Source organism: Cyanistes caeruleus, chromosome 13 (genome assembly GCF_971803275.1).
Source record: "Cyanistes caeruleus chromosome 13, bCyaCae1.hap1.1, whole genome shotgun sequence".
In the NCBI taxonomy this organism is placed as follows: domain Eukaryota; kingdom Metazoa; phylum Chordata; class Aves; order Passeriformes; family Paridae; genus Cyanistes; species Cyanistes caeruleus.
Window position 1 is genome coordinate 2,218,441 of NC_141713.1, and position 23,522 is coordinate 2,241,962.

The window sequence follows — 23,522 nt, forward strand, 5'->3', positions numbered from 1 at the left end:
CATGGCCATGACAACTTTTCTGCAGAGACCAGAGGACACACAAGGACAAATAGCTGGGACACCTCTGGGACATGCTGTTTGTGAGGCTCTTTTCCCAGTGTAACTGAGTTACTTGACTGGGAATCCCATAAGCCACAAGGACATTTCTCACTAACCAGATTTGTATTGATTGTCCCAGTCAATAGGAAATACCAGACTCTATAGCTAAAAAGATTTAAAGGCTTACATTAGATTTTCCTTTTGATTGATATCTAGGGCAATTTGCAAGAGTAAAAATGGAAAAGGTCCCCATTCCCTCCTGTCTCAGCTTCTGTGAGGAACAGCAAGTTCCTCTGGAGCTGCACAAGGCAGAATTGTTTGCTGTCAGCTCTGCTCCTGGTGCTGCGCTCAGAGCACAGCGGTCACTTAGAGACTGTTGTAACATCAGTCACTGAACCCTGCAAATTCATGAGCAAAGTGATAGCAGGTAATTTAAGAAGATTGTACACACCTTAGAGTCTAAGGCTGTGAGTTAAAATAACACACTCTCCACAAACAAAACAAAGCCTAAAATTAGCCACAGAGTGCTGCACCGCAGCCTGCAGACTCTGATTTGAAAGGGCAGGTTTTAGGCTCCTTTCACACCGTTCCAGTAATGAATGTCTCAGCAGATGGTTTTTATCCTGATCTCCTGATGGATGGCAGTTCTCGGTAACCCTGCTGCAGGGAGCTCTCCCTTCCAGGGAAACTCTTAAGCACATGAATAGTTCCAGGCAAGCAGACTCCCCGCTGGAGCTGAGTGTGTGCTTACAGCTGAGGATGTGCTTAAGAGCCTCCCTAAATGAGGGCCTTGATGTACAATTTAGATGGAAGAATATATTCTGCTCAGTAGTCAAAGCAATCCAATTTACATAAATATTTATTTGTTTTCCATTATATATCATTTTTATGCAGGTGCTTGTGGGATGGATAGACGTCAGAACACATACATAATGGAAAAAAGCTTCAAAGGTATGGTATCCAGAGCTGCAGAACCCTGCCCAGGTGTGAGGAGGGTGTCCTAGAAGAGGTGAGATAGGAGCCCGGCAGAGGCGGCGCAGGCAGGGAGGGACAGAGCCACCACCCACACGAGCTGCCTGCCTGGCTCCCAGCACTCCTGGGCCATGAATTATGGATGCAAAGCTTCCCAGAGCCACAGGGCGAAAGGGAGGGCTCAGCGCAGGGCAGGAGGGGCAGCTGGAGCTGCCCAGGGCACACTCAGGTAGGACCCACCCAAGGGCTCTGGGGGAGCTGCAGTGCTGTGTGTCCCTGCTCCTGGCTCCTGGCCATGCTGAGCTTAAAGACAGCCCCTAGGAAGGAAAGTGTCCCTGCCCGTGCCCTTTGCTGAAGGGGAGTTAGAGCAGAGCTAAAAGAGCCCTCCCTGGGGCTGAGGTCCCCTCACGCCGGCACCAGCAGCTGTGGGCACTGACTCCAGGGCAGGTCTACACCAGCATCTCAGAGGAGTCACGAGCACAGGGCTCAGAGGTTTTACATTTCACTTTTCCTCCACCTTTACATTCTAAATATTCCAGTCTGGAGCAAGGGAACACTGGGCACAGAGGTTCCCACAGCTCCTGGCAGATTGGCCTGGGGTTTAGCACACTGAGCTTGTGCTCCAGAAGATGGAGCAAGGAATCTGTCTCCTGGGGAATAGGCAGCTTCCAGGCTGAGGTCCTTGATCTGAATCCGAGGCTTTTACTTCTGGGAATGTGAGGGGGGAAACACCACACAGCCTCTGGGTGCGATGCCCTCGAGCTGCTGCTGCTGCTGCTGCTGCCATGCCCTGCCATGGCTGAGGTGCCCCAGAGCCACACCCTTGTCTCAGCTAACGAGGAATATCGAAAGTATTCCGCATAAAAAGCATTCACCAGCTTATAGCCAGGCCTAGAGATCAATATTCACTTTGTAGCTGCTGTTTTCAAAATACAGGGATGCAATATTTGCTAGAACATCACCTTACCACACAGAATCACCAAAGGAAACCAAGGATCTGTGACCAACTCTTTGTTGATAAAGCTAAAGTAAAAATATCGATTGGATTATGTATGTATATGATATATATGATTTATGACATACAAAACACTCAATCCACTGGTTTCAGCTACTTCAGTGATTCCTTTTTTCAAAAGAAAAATCTTATTCTAATAGAGCTAGTTGTTATCTTTACATGGAGCTATTAACTTCACTAGTTTAAACTAAATTACTGTGTTCACAAAGTTTAAAGGTGCCCTAAGCACATGCAGCAGGAACTCTCATCCACAGGCCGTCACACAGAGGGAGACCAGTGGGGGCAGAGAAAAAGAATCACTGTAACAGCAAATTGTGAAATGCATTTTCAGCTGCTACATATTTTCTTTAATTTTTTAGGATCTGAACCATTTCCTTTACATGTTTATCTCTTCATAAATTGAAAAATCAGGCTCAGAAGCCACAGCTGGAATTCTCTGTGGCTGCTCAGCTGCCTCAGCCAGGCAGGGCTGCACTGGCAGGGGCAGGGTGCCGGGACATGGGGACACACCAGGCTTCCCAGGTCTGTTTGGGAGCTCACCTGCAGGCACTTAGGAGCTGAGGGCTCACAGAAACAGCTGTCCTTGGTTGGCTGAAGGTTCCCAAGGCCCCTCTGAAGGTCAATTCCTGTGCTCAGGCAGCCCCACAGGGCTCTGTGGCAGCGTGGTCACCCCCAGGCCCAGGGGAGTCTCCTCCCAGGAGGAGCTGGGAATGTGCCCAGTGCTCAGGGTGAGCTCTCCTTGCCCTGCCAGACCCTGACTCACCACATTCCTCAGAAAACGGAGAGCAAGAAACTCCCAGTCCCAAACAATTGGATTCTGTCAGCAAAAGACTTGGCAGGCGGGTTTGTATCTACTTTCATCCACTTTAAACCCCTGTCTTTCCCCACCAGTGTGCTCTAACTGGGGACAACCTGTCCTGCAGTTGGAAATGGTCTCTGGTACCCCTGGATCAGACAGAGCCTTGCAGGGAGGAGGCACAGGGGGCTTGAGGCTGAGGCCAGGCTGTGGTGAACCTGGCCTACCTCCTGCTTCCCCAGTTCTCTGAGGAGCCGAGAGCAGGGCAGCAGCAGAGGGGTGTCCCCTGTGCAGCCTGGCACCAGGGGTGTGGTGGAGCTGCTGTGGAGCCCCAGGGGTCAGGCACAGAGATCTGGGATTGCCAGGTGTCCAGCCCAGGGTCTGCCAGCAGCAGAGAGGGGCTGGCTGTCACAGGGCCCTGCTGGCACATGGTGACAGCGGCTCAACAGGCACCAGGGTTTTCAGAGCAGGATTCTGAGCAGTTTCTTTCCTGAGCAAGGTGCTCAGTGATACCATTCCTGAGCTTTTCATTTCAGCTAAGTCCTTTGGTTTTTAGAGGTTTGGGTTTTTTTAAATGGATACCGCTGCACTGATGGAATGATGTGACCTCAGGCACGACCATTTTAAGGAAAAACACCCATGCTTTGTATAAGAGCCAGGAAAATCCCAGCAGAGAGAAGCACTGACCCAGGGATGCAGGGCTGGGCTCAGAGTGGTTCTCCTGGCCACTGTTCAGGATGTGACCCCACTCCTGTGCCCCTCTGAGAGGCAGCAATGGGCCCTCACTGTGTCACTGTCCCTGCAGCAGCCAAGGCTGGCCAGGCCAGGGACAGCAACCAGCACAGGCACTTCATCCCAACAAGGGTTAAATAGGGGTACACCTTCCAGCAGTGTACAGCTCCTCTCCTCAGCACTTCCACCTCGGCTGTGGGATCCAAGGCTTGTCAGCAGGATGCCAGGGGAAATTCAGGGCACAGGAGAGGAACCCAGCCTGTGGGAGGGACATTTCCAGTCCCTGCTAACAAAAATAAACCCTCCAAAGGTCTGGATATCGGTATCCAGGCAACACAGAAGGCAGGGACTTCAAAATTAGAGTGTATTCCCAATATTTCTCTGGAAGTCCAGCTGATTGAGAGCTTCCAGTGAGTCCCAGCACTGCGGGGCAGAGCTTCCACCTTCATGAGAGCTGGACACTGTGGCAGGAGGGATGAGGAGGCAGCACAGCCCGGGCTCACACATGGCCTGCAGCACCATGGGCTGAGAATCTCTAAATAAGTCTGTTCTGCTTAAATTAATTCATGAAAGAAAATTTGACAATTGATGCCAGACTTCTTAATTATCTCCAAATTACCTTAATAACAGAGTAACTCAGCTGCTTCTACAGCCTTTAGAGTTAAATCCTCCATGATCTTGCACATAATGTTTCTTGAGGGCTAATGACTCCCTGGTGTACCCAGAATCCCAAACATCCACTGGTGCTCCATAAAATATATTGTGTCCAAAGCAAAGGTCTGATCCCAGGCAGACACAGAGCTCTGTTTACGTCAGCAGGAATGGGCTCTCTGGGCTCTCAGGCTTGTTGTTTCTCAATATCTCCTGGGAAAGGCAATTCCTGGGAGAGGCCAAACAGGTCTGGGCAGCCCGAGTGGCATTCACTGGTCTCTTCCAACTGGCCCTGGGAAGGGAAAGGCTGAGGGACACCTGCCTGGGAGGTAATGTCAGCCCTAACTGCAGTACAGGTGAATTTTAGCTTAGAGAGATAAAAGTAGCTGAGCTGGATGAAATAAAATAGCTGATGTGCTGGGATTTTTGCCTTTGCCAGCTCCAATGTGCCCAATTCCATAAACAAACCACACAGCTATTTACCTGCAGCTGCAGCTCTGCAGGAGGAGGAATTCTCACTCTGCTCTTCTTTGCTCTAGCAGCCAGCAGCCCTTTATAATCAACATTTCCTGAATCTACACCCAGCTCTGGTTTGATTTGTTCCCTCCCAGCCGTGGTGCTGACAGGGAATGCTTTGCAGGGGGTTCTTGGGGCACAGAGGGAATCCTACCTTTTGCCCTGTCAGCATCTACTCAGCAGCACTGCTTGAAATAAAGAAGCAATTTTATGATAATCTTCATGTCCCTCACCCCAAAATGCAGAGCTGGCTCATTAAAGGCTGCCCAGGCTCTCCTAACGAGCTCTATGTCCCTGCAGTAGCCACCAGGAGCTGTAACTTGCTGGCAGGTGGAGCTGAGGCTTTCATTTGTCTATCTGTGCTTTCCTCACCTCTACCACCAAGAGATCCCAGACTGGCACCTGGATCAGTCACATACACAGCAAAAGCCACCACTGAGCTCACTCATGTGCAGAAGCCTTTGGTCTCACAGGTCTCCATCTCTCCAGAGAAGGATGGGATGGGGCAGTTTTCCACTGATGTGTACTGGGCTGGGGTTGGTGACCTGGAGGGACAAACCCTGCAGCCAACAGCCAGGGAATGTTGGTGTTGCTTTGGTTCCCATCTCCTGCTAGGTACCAAACCAGGTGTGTTTCACTTGCAAACAAAGGCACTGCTCATCTCACCCAGGCTGATGTCAAACAAGGAGTTTCTAAGTTTTCTAACTAAATAAACATTGCACTGGTGCCAGGCCTCTGCCAGCCTCCCCATCCCTGATGGTCCCAGCTATTTGTGTGCAGTGGAGCTTCCCAGAGAGCTGACCCTGGGAGCTGAGGGCTCTCCAGACTCAGTACCACTGAAATCAGAGCCCAGAAAGGCAACAGCTGGCTGCAGGTGGCACAGCACGACCTGGCACCTCCCCCAGGATTGACCCAGCACCAGGGGCACCAGGCCAGGGTGCCAGGCACACAGACACAGACACAAGCCCAGAGCTGAAGGAGGGACAATCACTCACAGTGGAGCAAACCTGGCACGTGAGGGAGCAGGATGGGGCTGGCAGGCTCAGAGCCGAGGTTTGGAGCGGAGAAGCGATGTCGTGTTGTCTGTCTATTTCTTAACCTGAATTTCTCTTTTTGTCTCCCATACTAGACAGCGGGGGCAGCTGGGATTGCAGCTATTTTGCAAGTCCCCCTATTTCACCGGGAGTATTTCATATATACCAGGATCTGCCTTTGTACTGTAACCCAGCACAAGAAAATGCCTCATCTTTCATTGCATCGCTCTAATTCTAAATTACTGGCACTGCCCAGCAGGATGCACACAACAGCAATGGCACGTTCTTGAATGTCAATGTTAAGACTTATTTATTCTCTATTGTTTTTTATTTTTAAAGCAAGACTGGCACTGTACCTTGCAGCAGGCTGGCCTATCCCAGCCAAGGTCACAGACCAGGCAGGCCGGCGGTCACAGCTCTCATGCCAACTTTGTTCTCCCCATGTAGTGCCTCCATCAGCTCCTCTCCAGCCCAGGGGAGAGGAGCAGGAGATGTCTACAGCAAAGGGGGGGAAAAAAGCAGAGCAAAAGTGAGGCTCAAATGGAGGCTTGTTCCCCCTGTGGAAACCCAAGCATTCCCCAATTGTAGGATGCTGGATAACCCCAAAACCAGCAGGGGCTGCGCATGCAGAGGCTGCACTGGTGCAGTTCTGAGCCTGTGGCAATGTCGTGCACTCCAGCACAGGGCACTGGATGTGACCAAGGCCTGGGACTCACCCTGCAGCTGGCTGAGCACCCCAGGTCCCAGCAGCAGCTCCTGCCTGCAGAGCCGGCTGCCCACGGCCGTGCCTGGGTCTGCGGGGCAGGCAGAGCGGGATAAACACGGCTCTGTAGGAATTAGGGGGAGGGAGGAAAGGATTGCCACCTCAAATTAAATATTGCAGTCAATGACAGCCAGAACCTTTCACAGGAAAACCTTCAGTACTGAGCAGGTTTTCATCTCTTTCCTGCTAGTGAGTGGTGGATGCAATGGTCTGGAACATCCAGAGCACAAGCACCGGGTGTCTGTGCTGGAGGCTTCAAAGATCTTCCTTATCCTCTGCCCCATTGTCCCCCCCAGCCTTCCTGCAGAGGCTCAGTTGTAATTAACCTAATTAAGCTAATGACCCTAACGCACCCACTCGGCTCTTGTTTTGCAGATTATATGAAAGAATCTGTGTGCAGCTCCAGCACTTGTTCCCTGAACAGCAGTGAAAACCCATACGCCACCATTAAAGACCCCCCCATTTTAACCTGCAAACACTCCGAGAGCAGCTACGTGGAAATGAAATCACCTGGTCACAGGGAGTCCCCATATTCCGAAATGCCAACTTCATCAACAGCCAATAAAAACATCTATGAAGTTGGTAAGCAGTGGGTGGCACAGGGGGGTGGTGGAGATGCTGGTTTTCCCCCGTCCAGGTACAAGGATCGTGGCTTGGCGTGGCACAGGGATGAAGTGGCAGGGGGAGGGCCTGAGCTGGAAGGGACCCATGAGGATCAGGAGTTTTGGGACTGCTGCTGGTCACCACAACCCAGTTCTCCTTGCTCCCCCAGAGCCCACTGTCAGCATAGTCCAGGACGGCCGCAGTCGGAGTGCCAGTTACCTTCAGAACCCGTATGACCTGCCTAGGAACAGTCACATTCCTGGTCACTACGACCTGCTCCCCGTCCGGCACAGCCCGACCCACGGGCCTTCTTGGGACAAGCAGTCTTAGAGAGGGATGGACTTCACTGGGCACTGTGCTGCCAACACAGACTGTGAGGAAGCAGAGGAGAAGCCGTTCCTTCCTTTCCAGGGACTGGCAAGGACCTAATACGACATCAGCTTGGGCCAACTGCTGCTGCATGATGTTATTTATAAAGACATTTTTGTATGGGTACCTGGAACTAACGAGAGCCTCCTTCACGTGGGACTGGAGCACATCACCCCAGGAAGGTGTCTTCATGCTCCAGGCAAAAACTCTCCGTGACACGTTCTAACCCTGGCTTTGCTGTAAAATAAACCACAAAAACATGCTAAGTAGAAGGACTTCAGGATGTACATTTCTACCAACTGCATCAAGAAACTTCTTACTGTTAGGAACAAGGTGACTAGGAATACGCTGGAATTCATTTTCATCTTTGTCATGAGAATGGACATTTTTCTGAACGAGAGCAGGGAAATTTGTCATTTCACTGTCTGGAAAGCTCATTTACTGCCATCACCATGTGCAACCTGTGCAGATCATGCTTGGTAATTAGCACTGAGATTGTCATCTCTATTTTCAGTACCAGAGAATTTGAAGTGAGGAATGTTAACACAGACACTTTCTGTGCAGTTTTTAATATCTTTCCAAATGTCCCCTGGTCTTTGCTAATGAATGGAATTTCCACAACAAATTTCACACCCATCTTACCACACTTTTAACATTGATTGGCACAGGTAGGCTTTGATTTTCCTTATGCAGCTTCTCTTTTGGTAGCTAAAATCCAGCAGATCTGTCAGTTTAAACTGCTGCCCCTCCAATTCCTGCCCTGGGACGCTGCAGGTTTGCACAGACCAGCCCTGGTTTCATTTCCTTTCTCAAAGCTGAGCCACATCGGCTTCTCTCTCCCATCTTCCCAAACCATCTCCTCATGATTCACTGTCAGCATGCCACTGATGACACCTCTTAAGCTGATGTGCATTACCATGTAGTGCAACTTTATCCGTTGATGATTCTACCTGAAATGTCATTAAATGGAGCTGAAACTGGGTTTTCTTTTTCAGCAGCTGTTTGTGAAGTAATTATCAAGGGTCTGACCCATGGTAAAATTTTGGACTGAGCCACCATGATTTTTTTTTAATTTATAATCTCTATTGACCTAGAAAGTAGAGTACTTGCCGTTAGTTCCTTGTAGATTTTGAGCATGAAGTAGTATTGACTCTAAGTATGTAATTTTATTAGGCAAACGTGGAAGTAGCAAGTTGATTGCCTTTTAAATATAAAAATATTCTGTTGCACATTCGCCAGTCTGATGGAAGCAGAAGAAGACGACTCCAGCCCCGTGGGTTTGCTCGCAGCACGATCCCAGGTGTCACCTGCTGGGCTCGGGGGCAGCAGCTGGATCCCAGCTCTGGGAATACTCCTGGATCCTTGGAGCACCGTGGTAGGGCCCAGCCATGTCCCCAGAGATGGGCTCAGCCCTCATGCCTGGGATCACAGCCCCTGGCTCTGGGCATTCCATCCCTGGGAGCCTTTCCCCTTGGAGGCAGGGCTGTCCAGGTGGTCAGGCTGAGCCTGGACACCCCCAGGCTCCCGGAGCAGGCGCTGTCCGAGCCGCAGGATCCTGCCCACGAGGTTTCCCGAATGCTGCATGTGTGCATGGGGGCCGTGGCTGATCAGCAATAGCAGTTTTGTTTTCCAGGAAAGCCTTATTTGAGATGTAAGAAAACAATTCTTTTGTAGGCCCAGTAGGAATATATTTTACATACATGAATGGAAAGACTTACCTCAAAAATATCAGAAGAAAGGCAGTTGGATAAGGAATACTTTCATTAAAACCCACCCTGGCACCCAGCACAAGCAGCCTGAGCTGCTGGCCTGATCCACGTTTGTGTGTTGCTGTAGTTTGCAATGAGACTCCAGAGCAGAGATGAGCTCTGTTGTTTGGTTTGTTTTTCAAAGCAGGATTTCAAAACCAAATGCAATGATGTGCATAGAGCTTAACAGAAAAAAAACCCAAAAAACCAACAAAAAAAAGTACCTTCTTGTATATCAGCATTAGCTTAGGAAACAGGCACCAAAATGGCAATACTTTTTTAAGGCAAGACAGATTTGTAATATATTTGTTCACTGTGCAAAGGTATCCTACCTTGTACAAAATAAATTGAATTTCTCTCACTGTGTAGTTCTCCAACGTACTCATTTGCAGAGCAAAACTTCCAGCCCTGCACAGATCCAAGCTCTGCAGGTGATGTGGCTGCTCCCCTCAGCCAAAACCCCCAAGAACCAGGCTGGGACAGAACTGGCAGGACAGTTCAGAAAACCCAGTGCTGCCATTCCAAGTTGGAGTAAACCAAAGGTAAGTGGCTGTGCACACCTTTGTCCCCAGTTCCTGGGCAGTTTGACCTCAGTGAGACTCCTGGGAATGCACAATCCCAGCTGGAAGAGCCCCTACACACCCTGTGTGGTGACCCTGCCCTGGGCCACCTGCAGGTTCCTTTGGGTGGACACTTGGACACCCACGGTCACCCAGCAGTAATGGGACAGGACACGAGTCAGCCCAGCAGCTCCCAGGGAGCCCAATGAATAAATCACAGATTTGCAGCAGAAACACCTGCAGAATTAATGAGTCCCAGGCAACACAGCCACTGCTATGTGCTGAAGCCTTTCAATATTTGTGCTTCATATTTCTAAAAATCTTGTTAACTAAAGCCCAGCGTGTAATCTTCTTATTTGACAAGCCACACTCAATAAGCTATTTAAGGCTGGAAATTCATCAGGTCTGAATTTATAGAGTAAGTATTTCTAGCTTAATAAAAATATCTTTAAATCAGAACAATTCCATGGCCTTTCTGCTTAAGAGTCAGAACCTCAACTCCCATCAAAGACAGGAACCACTGATGCTTGCTGAATAATTGTTAAAAGTTGGAGCTTTCAAATATGTAAATGACAGCAAAAACTTTTGGCAGGCAAAGGTCATTCCTGAAGCATTATGTGGAATTCCCAGAATCTCAGAAAGCTCCTTCCAGAGCCCAAAGCAGTGTCTGTTACCATCAGCTGTCTCCATTAGCAGGGAGGAGACACATCAGTACACAAGTAGTGCCAATTATGGAACAGAATGATTAATCAGCAGCTGAACAGGACAATCCCCTATTGGAAAGCATTCAGATGGAATAACGACTTGCATTGTCTCTCCCAAAACACCTCGGGAAGCACCTTCCTGTCCCAGGAGTGTCACCCAGCCCATGCCAGGATCTGCTGCCAGGGCCCTGCAATCCTTAGGCAAACACAGCACAGACCCTGAGAACAGGAGGAAAAGGATTTCCCAGGTGAGAAGTTCCTTTTCTGTACAGACCCCATTGGATTTTGCTTTAGAAGTCCTCAGCCTCTCACAGTGGTTTGTGCTCCCACCGCTGCACTGCAACTCCATCTGCTGCAGGAGGAAGCTTTGCCTAAAACCACACAAAAACCAGATTGATGTGACAGCAGAGTCGAGTCACCTGCTTATAGGAATGAGGAAAGGAAGCAGAGTGAAACGCATCCTGCATTTCCAGCTGACAAATTTAGAACTTGGCTGCCACAAGAAATAGATTGATTCCAAAATCTGCTCCAGTATGGGCAGAAAATGTGCTGCAAGAACAGCTCCTGCAGTGAGGCTCACACCTCACCCTCAGAGCCATCCCCAGGGCCACCAGTGCTGCCCCGTTGGTGCTCATGGCCACCTCTGCATCAGGACACCACAGCAGGATCCAAAGCTGCAAAAAGCAGGAGTTGTTTCTCGCCAGCTTTTCTTCCCTGTGGCAACATGGGGGGAAAAAAACAGTTTGTAAAAGTTATTCAGAGGTTTGAGTGGAGTGAACCCACAGAATTTTCTAAGCTTCAAAGCTTCCTGAAGCTGCCAAAGTGCACTGGCCATGAACTGCAGCAGCCCCAGGAAGCTCAGAGCTGCTCTCAGAGAAGGCTACTGTGCTACACAACCCTTTCAGCTCCTTTTCCAGGGACACTTCCACTTCAGTGTCTTCTCACTGCCTCTTAAGAAGCTCAGAGATAAAACCTTCAGTCAAATCCCAATTCTCCCAAGAAGTGCACCCAACACCACAGTGAGTCGTCCCCTGTAATTCTTTATTAGAATAATGGATGAATATATTTTAAATCAATCTAAAAAAATAATGAATCAAAGTACAGTACATGCATAAAATACAAAGTAATTTACAAACAGATCAAAATAGCATCTTCAGAACTAATATCAGGAGGAGAAATGGAGTGAAAAACAAGAAGTGACCGACTACAGCAATGCCTTCCGTGTGCCTCACACATCATGAGCACCGCGAGACAGAAAGGTTGGGAACAGAACACAGCTGGAAGTGCTGACCACATCTGGATCTTCCACGTGGGTCATATCAGAGATTGAGAAACGTCCCCTACAATCAATTTCTTCCCTCAGGCATTTACACAACAGAGAGTTCCTTTAAATCCTGTGGGAATGCAGTGGCTGTGGCCCCCAGTGCCAGTGTCAGGCGTGGCTGGGAACAGCACAGAGCGCGTGACGTGCAGTGACAGAAGGCACAGTTCATGTATCCCTGAACAAGCAGATTGGACTGGATTGGTACAGAGCAACAGAGCACAGGAGGAACACATCCAGTCAGAAAACTACTCCAGAGGGTTTTTGTTCAAGAACACACAGCAAACAGCTGGAATAATTTAAAAATACTGGATCAACCAGAACTGAAAACTAAGGCCAGGTAGTGGAAGTTATTCATTCATCAACTCAAGCACTTGAATATATTAATATATGTGGCATGCATTAGTAGATGTGATATGTAACATCCTTCAAGAAAAAAAGGCATCCTCAAATGCTGATACCACCAGCACTGTGGAGGCTGAGCCTCCAGCAGCACAAAGATGCTGCAAGTTCCAGAGCTGGAGTGACCCTTCCTCAGGGATGCAGCTCCTGCATTCACTTCCTTCCCAAGGGGCTCCTCTGTGGGGTCCCAGCAGCTCTGCCTCACATCAACCTTCTCTGCAGCAGGTGCCAAACCACAGCACCTCACTCACAGATAGCCAGAACTGCAGTTATCTGCTTAATGTTCACAAGAAATTCTCTTTTCTCCCCCATAATATCCTATAAAACTTCACTTGACAATCTAAAGATGTAGCCAAAAAATTTTAACTTACAATAAAATTGCACTTCAGAGCTTTGCCGAGCTTTAGATGCACAATACAACACCTTAAGACCAGGAAAGATTAACCTGCCCAGAGAGATTTTCCTCGTTAACCTGACAGTAATTGTTTTGTGAGGAGCAGGATAACATCTTCAAGTGCTCTCCAAAGGTGTCAGTGCTCTGACTAGCGGGCATCATGTTGGGAAGGGATCAGTTGAGTTCCAAACAATTTACTGAGCCCAAACCAACAGGTTGGGAAAATACTGCAGCCACATCCACGTAAGAGATTGATAAACACTGAAATCAAAGTGTTTAAGACATGGAGAAACTCATGGAGAAGGAATAAGCAGTAACTAAACACAAGAATGTAACCACAAGAATTACAAATATATTTAAATCTTGGACCTGGGGAATATACACAGCCTTTTAGGAAAGAATGGACAATTTATATATTCTGACAGCACTGCATCTTTGGTTTGTTTTCAGTGGTTGGAGGGACGTGGATGGGAACCACGTTGTTGCTTGGGGACATGTCATTCTCACGTCTGTCAGACATCTGCTTCTGGGAAACAATCCGATAGATCTCTGGAAGAGGAGAGAGAGCTGATCAATATGTGCACACCAGCAAAATGCCATCAAAGAGTTAAACCTGGGGGAAATCAGGCAGAGCTTTGGAATTACGTATGTAATGCAATGAAGCTTCCACAAAAGTTCAATTGTGGTGTTTTCTAGATGTAGAAAATAAAATATATTTTTGCAACAGAAATCACTTTTTTAACAACTGTTTTACTTCCTTTGAGATAAGAGTCAGTAAATGGAGAGAATTCATAAATCTCCATGCTGTGAATGAGAAAATTATGTACCCATCCGTTCCTTCTGCAGGTTCTTAAGGCTCCAAGGACAGTGGTCACATGTTTGCTGATGTATCCACAAACAGGATTAAAGGGAACCATTCCAGATTTCTCTCCCTGATAGGACTGCAAGGGCAATTTCTTCTTGCTGAGCACACCCATCACGTCTATCACCCAAGCAGTGTTAAATCTTCACAAAGGGTTGATTTGGGCCCCTTCAGCAGCACAGCAATCCTTTACAAGATGTGCTGTATGAAAAATATGGGCTCCAGATGAAGAGATTCTGAACCAAGAGGAGTCAGAGAACATGGGATAAACACCTGCATAGAGAGCCTGCCCCTGGTTCCTGGGGCTTGTCACGGCTGATGGTGCTGCACAAAATCTCAGAGCAGCTACAGCAGCACTTCAGCTGCACAGAGAGAGTAAAGCATGTGTAGCACCTCACCCCCAGAAAGGAAATACAGGACACCAAAAATAGAATGTGGGGAACTCACTTGCAAATTTGAATTTGAAAAACATTAAAAAAATGAAATAGTAAGCTAAAGCTCAGTTTTACAAAAATCCCCAGCTCAAGATTGAAGACAAACTGTGCATTAAAATGGGTTTTTCATATGCAGTCAGGTACAGATCAAGTCATTAAGGCAAATAAACAAGAGCTGAACAGGTTAAAGGATTTTCTGATTTCATCCTTTCTCAAGCTTGATCTTCTTTCCAACCATCTTACACATAAACAACCTCACAAGTGAAATCCATGAAACCAGACCTTTAAAGCCACCTGCAGTCCGGTGTGTGAATGTGCAGACAAGGTTCAGCTTGGCCCTGTGGCAGCACTCAGCTGAGCTGGAGAAATCTGCTCTGCACCTTCAGGACAAGCTTTGTGCTCAGGGCTGGCAGCCAGTTCACTCCCAGTGCAGAACAATGCCTGTTCCCATCAACAGGAAAAGCCTCTGGCCACCTTTGTTACTGGGAATTCTCCGGTAGCACCTTCAGCAACAGCAATTCTGTTTCACAGAGAATTTCCTGGACAAGTTCACACAAGTCCCTGACATATCACACACTTCCTCCACCCCAGCAGCCAGGAGTCACACAAAGTGTCCTCTGTGTGACAGCCTCATCCAACAGCAAACAGCCCCAAAGCCTTAAAAATAATCTTAACAGCACCAATTCCCTTACTGATAATGAATCTCCTCCTTCTGACTCTGGGAACATCTTCCCATGATCCTTCCACAACCCCCCCAGCAGCCCTGCAAGTGAATCCATGTCAACAGTCCCAAATTTGCTGCTCCCTGCTGCTTCTCCCTCCTCTGTAGAGCAAAGCTTGGTGCAGCCACAGCCTAAATGCTAAAATTGCCCTTCCCTTGTGAGCTGCACACTCAGCACACAGGGCTGTGCTGCTGTGGCAGGGGAGGGGAAACAGCCCAAACCTGCTCTCACTGGGGCAAAGTGCCCAAGCCTGCAGCGGAACTGCTGTGCCCAGAGAGCTCTGGGCTAATGAAGATGTGCCCTTTTTAATGAAGACACAATCTGGGCTCTGCTCAGGAGCTGAATGAGACCTTATTAAGGGCACATTCAGCAGAATGCGTCACTGCATAATGGGGAACTGTGAGAGACAGGCCTTGCACTGTGAGAGCTGGGAAAAAGTGACACTGCTGCCCAGCAGGAGCTGGGCCAGGCCTTGGCTGCCCAGCCTGCACTGGGCTTCCATTCATTTTCAGGTGTACAGAGACAACAAAAGAGGAAATCCCTCAATTTTTTGATGTTAATTCTCTGATGTTGTTTCCTTGGTGATGGGATTCCTTGGAGATGAAAGCACAGCAGAATGCGCTGTGGGAACAGCGACAGCACAGAGCCAGGCAGGGAAGGGAGGCAGACTCCAGTTTACTTTAAGGATGCTTTATCCTGCCATGAATGTTCAGGGTGACTGGGATCATAATACCAGTCTCTCTTATTTGCCAGATGATACAAAGCAGCTTTGTGTGCACAACAATCAGCCCTGGCAGACTAGACGTCTTGGAACAGAAGAATTTGGATAGGGACCATTACTCTAAGTAACAGATGGGAAAGGTCCTCAAAACCTCATCTGGAATCCACAGCAGGACAGGAAGCTCACCACATGTTTAATACACCCCCTCTAAAAGTTCTCTATCATATGGGAAGAAGAAAGAAGAGCTTTTATCCCTTATTCCACCTGTAGCAACAGATCACAGACTGTGCTAACTCCACTGGATTTGTATTTCCCATGGCCAAAGCCATCCATTCAAAGTGCTTGATCTGAGAATCCAGGTGTGAATAAGCTTAACAGGGACCCTGCTACACCTCCATCACTGTCCCAACCAGACCAGCTTCAGGAGGGCTGGGAAGAAAGGGGGGTTGCTACAGACCTTGGTCACAACACCCCGCTCAGGAGAGATCCCAGCAGCTGGGGGAAAAGCTCTGAGCAGCCTGGGGTGTCTGTGGTGCAGTTCCCAGGACTGCAAATACCAGCAGGGCTGGTGCAGCAGCTCGTCCTGCCCCTTCTGTCAGCCAGCTCTGCTCACAGCTGCTGGCAATGCCTGCTGGCTTCCCCAGCTTCCTGCTCCCAAGGACAGCCGGCATTCCACCCACAGGCACTGAGCTGGGAGGCAGCCCTGCCAAACACACACCAGCCAGGATTCTGCGGGGTGACTCCAATAACCACATTCCTCAGATGACTGCCCCCCTCTTGCCTCCAAAGCAAGTCATTAAGAGAAAAAGCCAGCTGTGAAGTGAGCTCCAGAACAGCCCTCCTTAGCGTGCCAGTCACAGCCCAGCTGGAGCCGACCTGCTGCTCAGGCACTGTTTACTGCACCTCTATCTGCCCCAAACACGAGCTCCTGTCTGGAGAGGACATGCCCACTAAGCACGAGTGTTTCTTCCAGCACAGCTGAACTGATCCCTCCTTGATCACAAGGATCCTGTTCACAAACCCAAGAGCTCTTCACCCCAAACACTGTCACAGCAACATGCACGCAACACTGACATCCATGGAAAAGCAACAGCCTCAAAAACCTGCCAGAGCCCACCAAGAGCAAGTTTTATCACTCTTGTTCACCCAATACAGACAGCTGTGCTTACAGACATATTAAACCAGAAGAAAAAAATCAAACCTCCACGGATTAGAATCCAAACACACTTCTGGAATAAAAGGTACTGTGGGAAGCATGTGAGGAGAGATAAAGAAAGCCCAGCTCGTGCCTGAGAGGTGAGTGAGGTGCTTCCCATGGCAACAGCAGTGCATCCTTTGAGCATCACATGGCTCTGAAGATGCCCAGGGCACACAGGAAACTTCCCACCTCTCCAGTGTCACTTAGAGAACACAATGGGCCAGCAGGAGATGGGAACTTTGAAGTGACCAGTCTACAAGGCTATGACAGCCTGATAGCCACCCTGGGAGGGAATAAACTGCCTGATACACCTGATGTTGTCTTATTAGTGCTGGTGTATGTAAGTTCATTAATTAACCTGCATCTGAGAGCCCTGAGCCCTCTGCAAACAGAAAGTGGGAACAGCAAGGCTGCTTGTTCTACACAACACTCAGCACACCTGGCCAAATCTGACCTCAAAGTTGATGAGTTCCTGAGAGAAGGGCTACCAAGGACATGGGCATAAAGGAAGAAGTCCCAGGTTTTGGCACTGACAAGTAAGCAGTGTCTTTCCTCTGAAAAATCCATGCCCAAATTCATGTGCATTTTTGACAGAAATGCCTTTAGGCATGTGAAGAAAACAGGAAATGCAGCAGGCATCCCAACACCTCTGCATTCAGCCACTCCTTAGTCATCCACCCTCTGATGGCAGTTTGTCATGTTGGGAACAAAAGTGTGAGCTAACAGAACTTCTTTCTTTTTGAAACAAATTTGTGCAATGCTGGAATTACAACTGAGTGATGACACTGAAGTTAAAAGGGAACCACATGGTTCAATTAAAAAGGAGAAAAAGTTCTTTATTCAGCTAACACAAACACACTTTTAGCTGGTATCTGCACAGCAGCACTACTGCTTAGGAACCCAGGGTAAGAACACAATAGAGTCAGAACTGTCAGAGGCCTCTAACAACTCGGGATCAAACAAGGAACAGATGGACAGAGGCAGCTAATACCCCAGCAGCCTAACACCTCTCTCTGCTGCCAGGCTGTCCATAAAGCATTTCAAACAACTGAAGAAATGCTACAGGATTTGTACTTTTACTACAGTAAATAACTTCCTAGTTCTATCCTCGCATGTTCCAGCATGGCTACCAGCACATTTCTGGTGTGTTTTTAAAGGAATGTCTAAATTAGGTGGCAAAGAGGAAAAAAAATCAGAACTAACTAGGTGTCAGTGTCACAGCAACAAGATCTGATTTACAGACAGTTTAGAAGTGGGGCCACTGCTCATACCAAGCACATCACGTAGCCTGGCACATGCTACGCTGGGAAGGAGGGACTTTACATTCAAACTGGAAAACATGTTGGAGGCAGTTGGAGAAAACGAGATGTTTGTTTTGTGTGATGTGTGCCTGGCACACCTAGAACAGAGACACAGGAAACAGAGGAGTGTCTCAGATGTTTTGAAAACTCAGACTACAGCATTTGCCAAAGCTGGGAATGATGAAAGCTCCAAAACCAGAGGCCACGGTGTCCCACTGTGCCCTGGCTGCAGCTGACAGGGTGCACAGAAGTGCAGAAGCCTCGTGACAGGGAGTGACTTCCACACCAATTTGTGAATTCCTACTCCACCTTTACAAGCCAGGGTTAAGTTAAGGTTCCCCAGATTGAGTGTCTCAGCTTTAAGAAGTTTTGCCTACCTAAACAAGGCTTTAAACAAAAAGGAAGTACTTTATCTACAGAGCATAAAAATGCAGCACTGACTGCTGTCACATGTTACACAGGCCAAAAGTCCAGGCAGGACTATTAAATGCAACAACAGCAACTCCTGCAGCTCAGGAGTCACTGTGTCTCAAAGGAAGGATCTCTGCTCTTTCATCCCCTTTTCCTTGGCAACTGCTACGGTCACCATTAAAGATGGAAACAAACTGGACTGACTTCTCCTTGATAAACAATGGCTGTTCTCACTTGATGCCAGCATGAGACAATTCCCTCCTGTGGGCACTCCCTGTAATGGGAGATGGAAACTGAAACACAAACCAGGCTGACAAGAAACCCAGGGCAGATCAAAGTGAACACGGATTCATTCCCCAGTCCAAGGCCAGCCTTTAAACTGTGACACTTTGAGACTGGACTCCAAATCTTATGGCTAATGAAGAATGATTAAATAGCAGTATTTTAAACACTTTGCAGGCAAAGAAATGCCTATTTGCATCATATCTGAGCAGCCTTCTGCCTTTCCCCCTTGAAGCACAAAGCCCTGGATGACTCACCTGTCAGAATAGTCTGGAAAGCTGCTTCCACATTTGTAGAGTCTAAAGCAGACGTCTCAATAAATGACAAACCATTCTTCTCTGTGTGGACAGAAATACTATAATTACAGAAGAACAGCACATATCTGTTTCCCATCTGGAAAAGCTTCTGTACCAGATAATATTTGTAGTGTTCCTGATGAGACACCCAGGTATCAAAAGAAAGTAAAACAAGTTGTGGGGTTTTCCCCCTTAAGTGATGGGAAATTGACACCACCCAACATCAACATCAGAATTTACACCCACTCCCAAGCACAGCTATCAGCCCAGTGCTGACTTACTTTAAGGCACATTTTCCTGCATCACTGAAAGGGATAATCTGTTGTAGTTTCTCTGTGTGAGAAAGTTCCCCAGATTTCCTTCAACCTCATCAAGTTTCTCCACCTCCCACCTGCTAATGTATCACAGCAGCTAATTTAAAAGGAATAGAGCAGCAGGGGGAATGACACTCCTCCAGCTGCAGGCAGGGATCCTCACAGGATCTTAAACTCTGCCAGTGGAGCTACAGCAAACTTTAACGTGAGGGACCCAGCTACACTCCTAGATGAAAGAGGCAGGGCCTAGAACAAGGCTTATGGAAACTAGAACTCCTGTTCACAGATCTTAATTACGTAACAAAAGTCAGAGAGCCAGTTTAATGAAAGTATCTGGCCACAGGCACCTGTGTAAGGCTGCAGATCAGTTGTGACACAGAAGGCAAAGCTACCACCACACAAGAAACTCAAACCTAAAGCCACAGGCACAGCTTCTGCAAGACAAACAGTGCCCAGGCAAGAGAATAAATCTGGTTTAAAATGTCCAAGTGCCTCTGGCTGATTCTTGAAACAACATGAATGTTCTACAAGGTCTCCTTTCTGACTGAATGTGACATGTGACACATGACCAGCCGCAGGCTTGTTCCTCCTACCCACACACTCCCCAAGCCAGGTGGGCAGATCCCCAGACAGCAGCAGGAAATTCCTGAGTTCCCAACCTGCGAAAGCTCTGGCCTCATCTGTGGGGACGGCTCTGAGGTGGCGCAGGTCGCTCTTGTTGCCCACGAGCATGATGACGATGTTGCTGTCAGCGTGGTCCCGCAGCTCCTTCAGCCACCGCTCCACGTTCTCGTACGTGAGGTGCTTGGCGATGTCGTACACCAGCAGTGCCCCCACGGCTCCACGGTAGTACCTGGGGACAGGGGAGGGCCAGCCAGACACAGTGAGGTCACAGGAGGCTGTGCAATAGTGGGGAACAGTTCTGGCTAGGCCAGCTATGCAAACAATGCCCAGGGCGATTCCCCAGTGCCGTGGGACCGGACACGGGGCAGCGGAGCAGCCAGACGAGGCTACACCACAGGGCCAGCTCAGAGTCTGGGAGCAAGGCAAAGCCCATGTCTGTGGGGAAAACCTGCATCCCAGACATGAAACTGGGCTCTGTGGGAAGCTGCTGCCACCTTCCACCTCTGAGCAACTCCTGAAAATTCTCCCCCACCCACCACTGTGGGTGCAGCACAGGCACGGCCCAGAGTGATAAGGAGACCGTAGAGTGACTCACTGGGTCATAAAAATGTCAGCATGATCTACTCCCTCTACCAAAGGCCACAGCTCCTTTCGAGTGAGAAAGCAATGCTTTCAAAAGGAAACAGGCTGCATTCTCCCACCCCACATTTCCCTCCAGCTCCACTGAAATCCAGCTTTTGCTATGCTGGCTTTTAACAATTAAACAAGCACACAAGTGAGCAATCTTTCCTGGCTGCTACAGGAAGGTTTCAGCTCTTAGGTTACCACTGATAAAATGACCAGGAACACTGATATTCCTTTATCATTCACTTCCATGGAAATGAGTCTCTCGAAGCTCTTGCATTCTAAACTTGAAATGCCCCCAGTTACGTGTCATGAGAGCATTGCAAAGTAAATCAGTCTGTGCAGGAACACACCAGATCGAGTTTCTGGGCTGAATAATATTTAACCTTCCCACCACCAAAGGTTGTGGCTATTACCCAATAAAACACAAACACCCCTGTTTGCAGTTGGTGAGGAACTGGAAGGGCCCAAAATTGCTCTCCTCAGCCAAAGCTTGTCCTCAGCCACCCAGGCTCCACTTACGCTGAGGTTATGGCTCGGTATCGCTCCTGCCCTGCTGTGTCCCAGATCTGAGCCTTTATTGTCTTCCCATCCACCTGGATGCTCCTCGTGGCAAACTCCACTCCAATGGTGCTCTTGCTTTCCAAGTTAAACTCATTGCGAGTGAATCGAGACAGAAGGTTGCTCTTGCCTACTCCAGAGTCTCCAATAAGTACGACTGTAAGACAAAATGGTATCAGACTCCAGATGTAGATGTTGCATTGAAAATCACAGGGAAGAAATATTTCTTTTAAAGAATGAAGCATGAAGGAAAAGAATGGAAACAGCACCATCCTTATCATGGATTTCCTGTCCAAGTCTCAGTACTTCTGGAAAACCAGAGCTGCCACAATAACCAGCATTTTGAACAGATGTTAGACTTGACTTTTATTGGTTATATTTCACCCTCCTTTGCCCAGCATGGAAGAATGTTCCTCTTTTAGGAAGAATACAGATGGCTTTTAGGAAGAATACACTGCAAACATTGGTGACCAGTTATATTTCCTTGAACAATACTAGAGCTAAAAAACAGAACACAACCCCTACAACCACATAACTGAAATCCACTTTGCTGAAGAAGTCCAAAACACAAGGCAAGCAGCAGACTCTGCTTTCATTTTACACTCCTCATGCCTTTGCAGAAATGAGGTTCCCCACAGAGGCAGAAAAATTTGTGAATGAGAAGAGAACCAAACCAAAGAACCCCCAAGGCAGCATCACCCTGCCAGCCAGTTTGAAATGATTGCTGAACCACAGCTCTCTGCCCTTCTGCAGTCCTGACTGCTGCTGTGGATCCTGGACACATCAGGCCAGAGCCTGAAACTGCTCAAAAATGCTGCCAGTGAATTGCTGAGCCTCAGAACTGGATCCACCATTCCCTGGCTCAGCTTGACTCATATCAGCAGCAGTGCCAAGCAAACTAATTGGAAGGATTCAGCTATGCTTGACAAGAGACTGACAGAAGGTTCAAAGTCCAGTTCCTGTAGGAAAAACAGCATCACGAGGATTCATTGCAATATCTTGTAACACTGAGTTGAAAGGTGCAAGTTTAAGTGTAACTTAAAACTCAGTACCAAGAGGCAGAAGAGAAGATGAAATGCATTCACAACCAGAATCACATGAACAGGAGCCTCTTGGGGTGATCCTATGGCCTTGAGAATGGTAAGGCTCCAAAGCAGCAGTGAAGGAAAGGAAAGAAAAATAAGGTAAAATCTTTGAGAAGAAAGGCCAATAACAAAGTTCAGCAGTGAATCAATGCCAGTCCAAGCAAAAAAGTGCACACTCAGGTAACAAAAAACATTGTGTCTTTGTTTATTTAGGAAAAAAACAATTACTTGCTCAGTAACACACATCATTAACTGTTAAGACACCACAACACAGCGTTAAAGATTCTGTGTGGTACAACAAAGCAGAGTGTGCACCAAAGACACTCAAGGACACAAACCCCCCGTGGGCTCTAGCAGCAGAAGCACTCCTATCTGCTGCTGCAGCCCTCTGCAGCTTCTGCTTAAAAAATGCAGAGCAATTCAGGCAAGATGGGACTTTGCTCTGACTGGAAGGGCAGAGCAGCACCTTTTAAACTCCCTCCATAAATGAAAACTGCCGCAAATACTGGCTTCAAGCACGGCCTTGTGCAGAGTACTTCATCAAAATAAACATCTTCACAGCTGCCCGTGCCAGCTGACTCAGCACACAGCCAGCCAAGCACACGAGTTGCAGAAAGCACCCTCTGTTAACCTCTCCTGTGTAGAAAGATCACAAGAGCAGGTAGGTGGCAAGGCCCAGTGCTGAATGCAAACAGGAGTGCTGAATGCAAACAGGAGTCTGCTTTCCTACGTGCCAGGTCACTGCTGAACAGCTCTGCTGGCACAGAGATGCTACATCCTGATAAACCCAGGGCAGGGGACAGAGCACCACTTGCATCACCACCCCTGGCAAACAGCCACAGCTTTCCTCTGCCACTGGCAAGACACTTCTTCAACACTGCTTTGGCAGGTTTGGACCATGGCTTTAGATGACATCATGTTTGTATTCACTGGGACACACAAGTTCCTACGAGGGAAAAGTTGACGCTCCCTTTGCACAGCTCAGTCCTGCTATCACCCAGCAGTGGCCTGAAGCTTCTCTAAGCAAGAAAAGCAATCCACTTTCACTATTTCCTTTTCTCAATAGGATGCACTGCATACCTGTTAAGTATTCTCTCAAACCTGTTTTTGCAGTTCAGTGCAAAGCCCACCTTTAAGTCATTTAACAATAGAGGGATCTCTTTAATTCCTCTGCCAGGTTTTTTTCCTTACCTTGTCTGAATCCCACACTGCTTATGTTCTGAATGGTTTCCAGCACCAGATAAATGTGTCCCAATTATAAGGGGAAAATAATACCTTCCTCCTTGAAGTCAGCTATTTCCTCTACTTAATTGGGCCACTGCAGCTCCTCTTGAACACGGACACGAGAACAGCTTGGAATGTCAGCAGGCGCCTAAGACTCCTTACACCTTCTGCATTTCTGCCAGTCTGGGCAAGTATCACTCTTTAAATAAAATTATAAACTGAAACAGTTTTAACAGCCACTCAG

The 23,522-nt window shown here is 48.1% G+C and overlaps 2 protein-coding genes across 53 annotated transcripts in view; one reads left to right on the forward strand and one right to left on the reverse strand.

Moving 5' to 3' along the window:
• Window positions 1-9,599, forward strand: part of MEGF11 (multiple EGF like domains 11) — a 255,052-nt gene extending 245,453 nt beyond the window's left edge. For 18 of the 49 annotated variants that reach the window (XM_086848746.1, XM_023933786.2, XM_086848747.1 and 15 more), the window contains 3 exons: window positions 934-990; window positions 6,894-7,100; window positions 7,291-9,599. In XM_086848746.1, the coding sequence (XP_086704872.1) occupies window positions 934-990; window positions 6,894-7,100; window positions 7,291-7,451 (425 nt within the window). In that variant the 3' untranslated portion in view covers window positions 7,452-9,599. Of the gene's footprint in view, window positions 1-933; window positions 991-5,850; window positions 6,034-6,893; window positions 7,101-7,290 lie in introns of all 49 variants that reach the window. The other 31 variants (XR_015275715.1, XR_015275720.1, XR_015275713.1 and 28 more) reach the window with 4 other exon arrangements.
• The window catches only part of RAB11A (RAB11A, member RAS oncogene family), a 59,606-nt gene that overhangs the window by 30,590 nt on the left and 5,494 nt on the right, over window positions 1-23,522 (reverse strand). For 2 of the 4 annotated variants that reach the window (XR_015275729.1, XM_086848826.1), the window contains exons 2-5: window positions 20,931-21,126; window positions 19,820-20,013; window positions 18,808-18,888; window positions 7,618-7,727 (exon numbers count right to left, since the gene is read on the reverse strand). Coding sequence is in view for 3 of the 4 variants with exons in the window: in XM_086848826.1 (XP_086704952.1) it covers window positions 7,660-7,727; window positions 18,808-18,888; window positions 19,820-20,013; window positions 20,931-21,126 (539 nt within the window). In the remaining variant the exon portion in view is untranslated. Of the gene's footprint in view, window positions 1-6,041; window positions 6,251-7,617; window positions 7,728-11,522; window positions 13,169-18,807; window positions 18,889-19,819; window positions 20,014-20,930; window positions 21,127-23,522 lie in introns of those variants that run through there. The other 2 variants (XM_086848825.1, XM_086848827.1) reach the window with 2 other exon arrangements.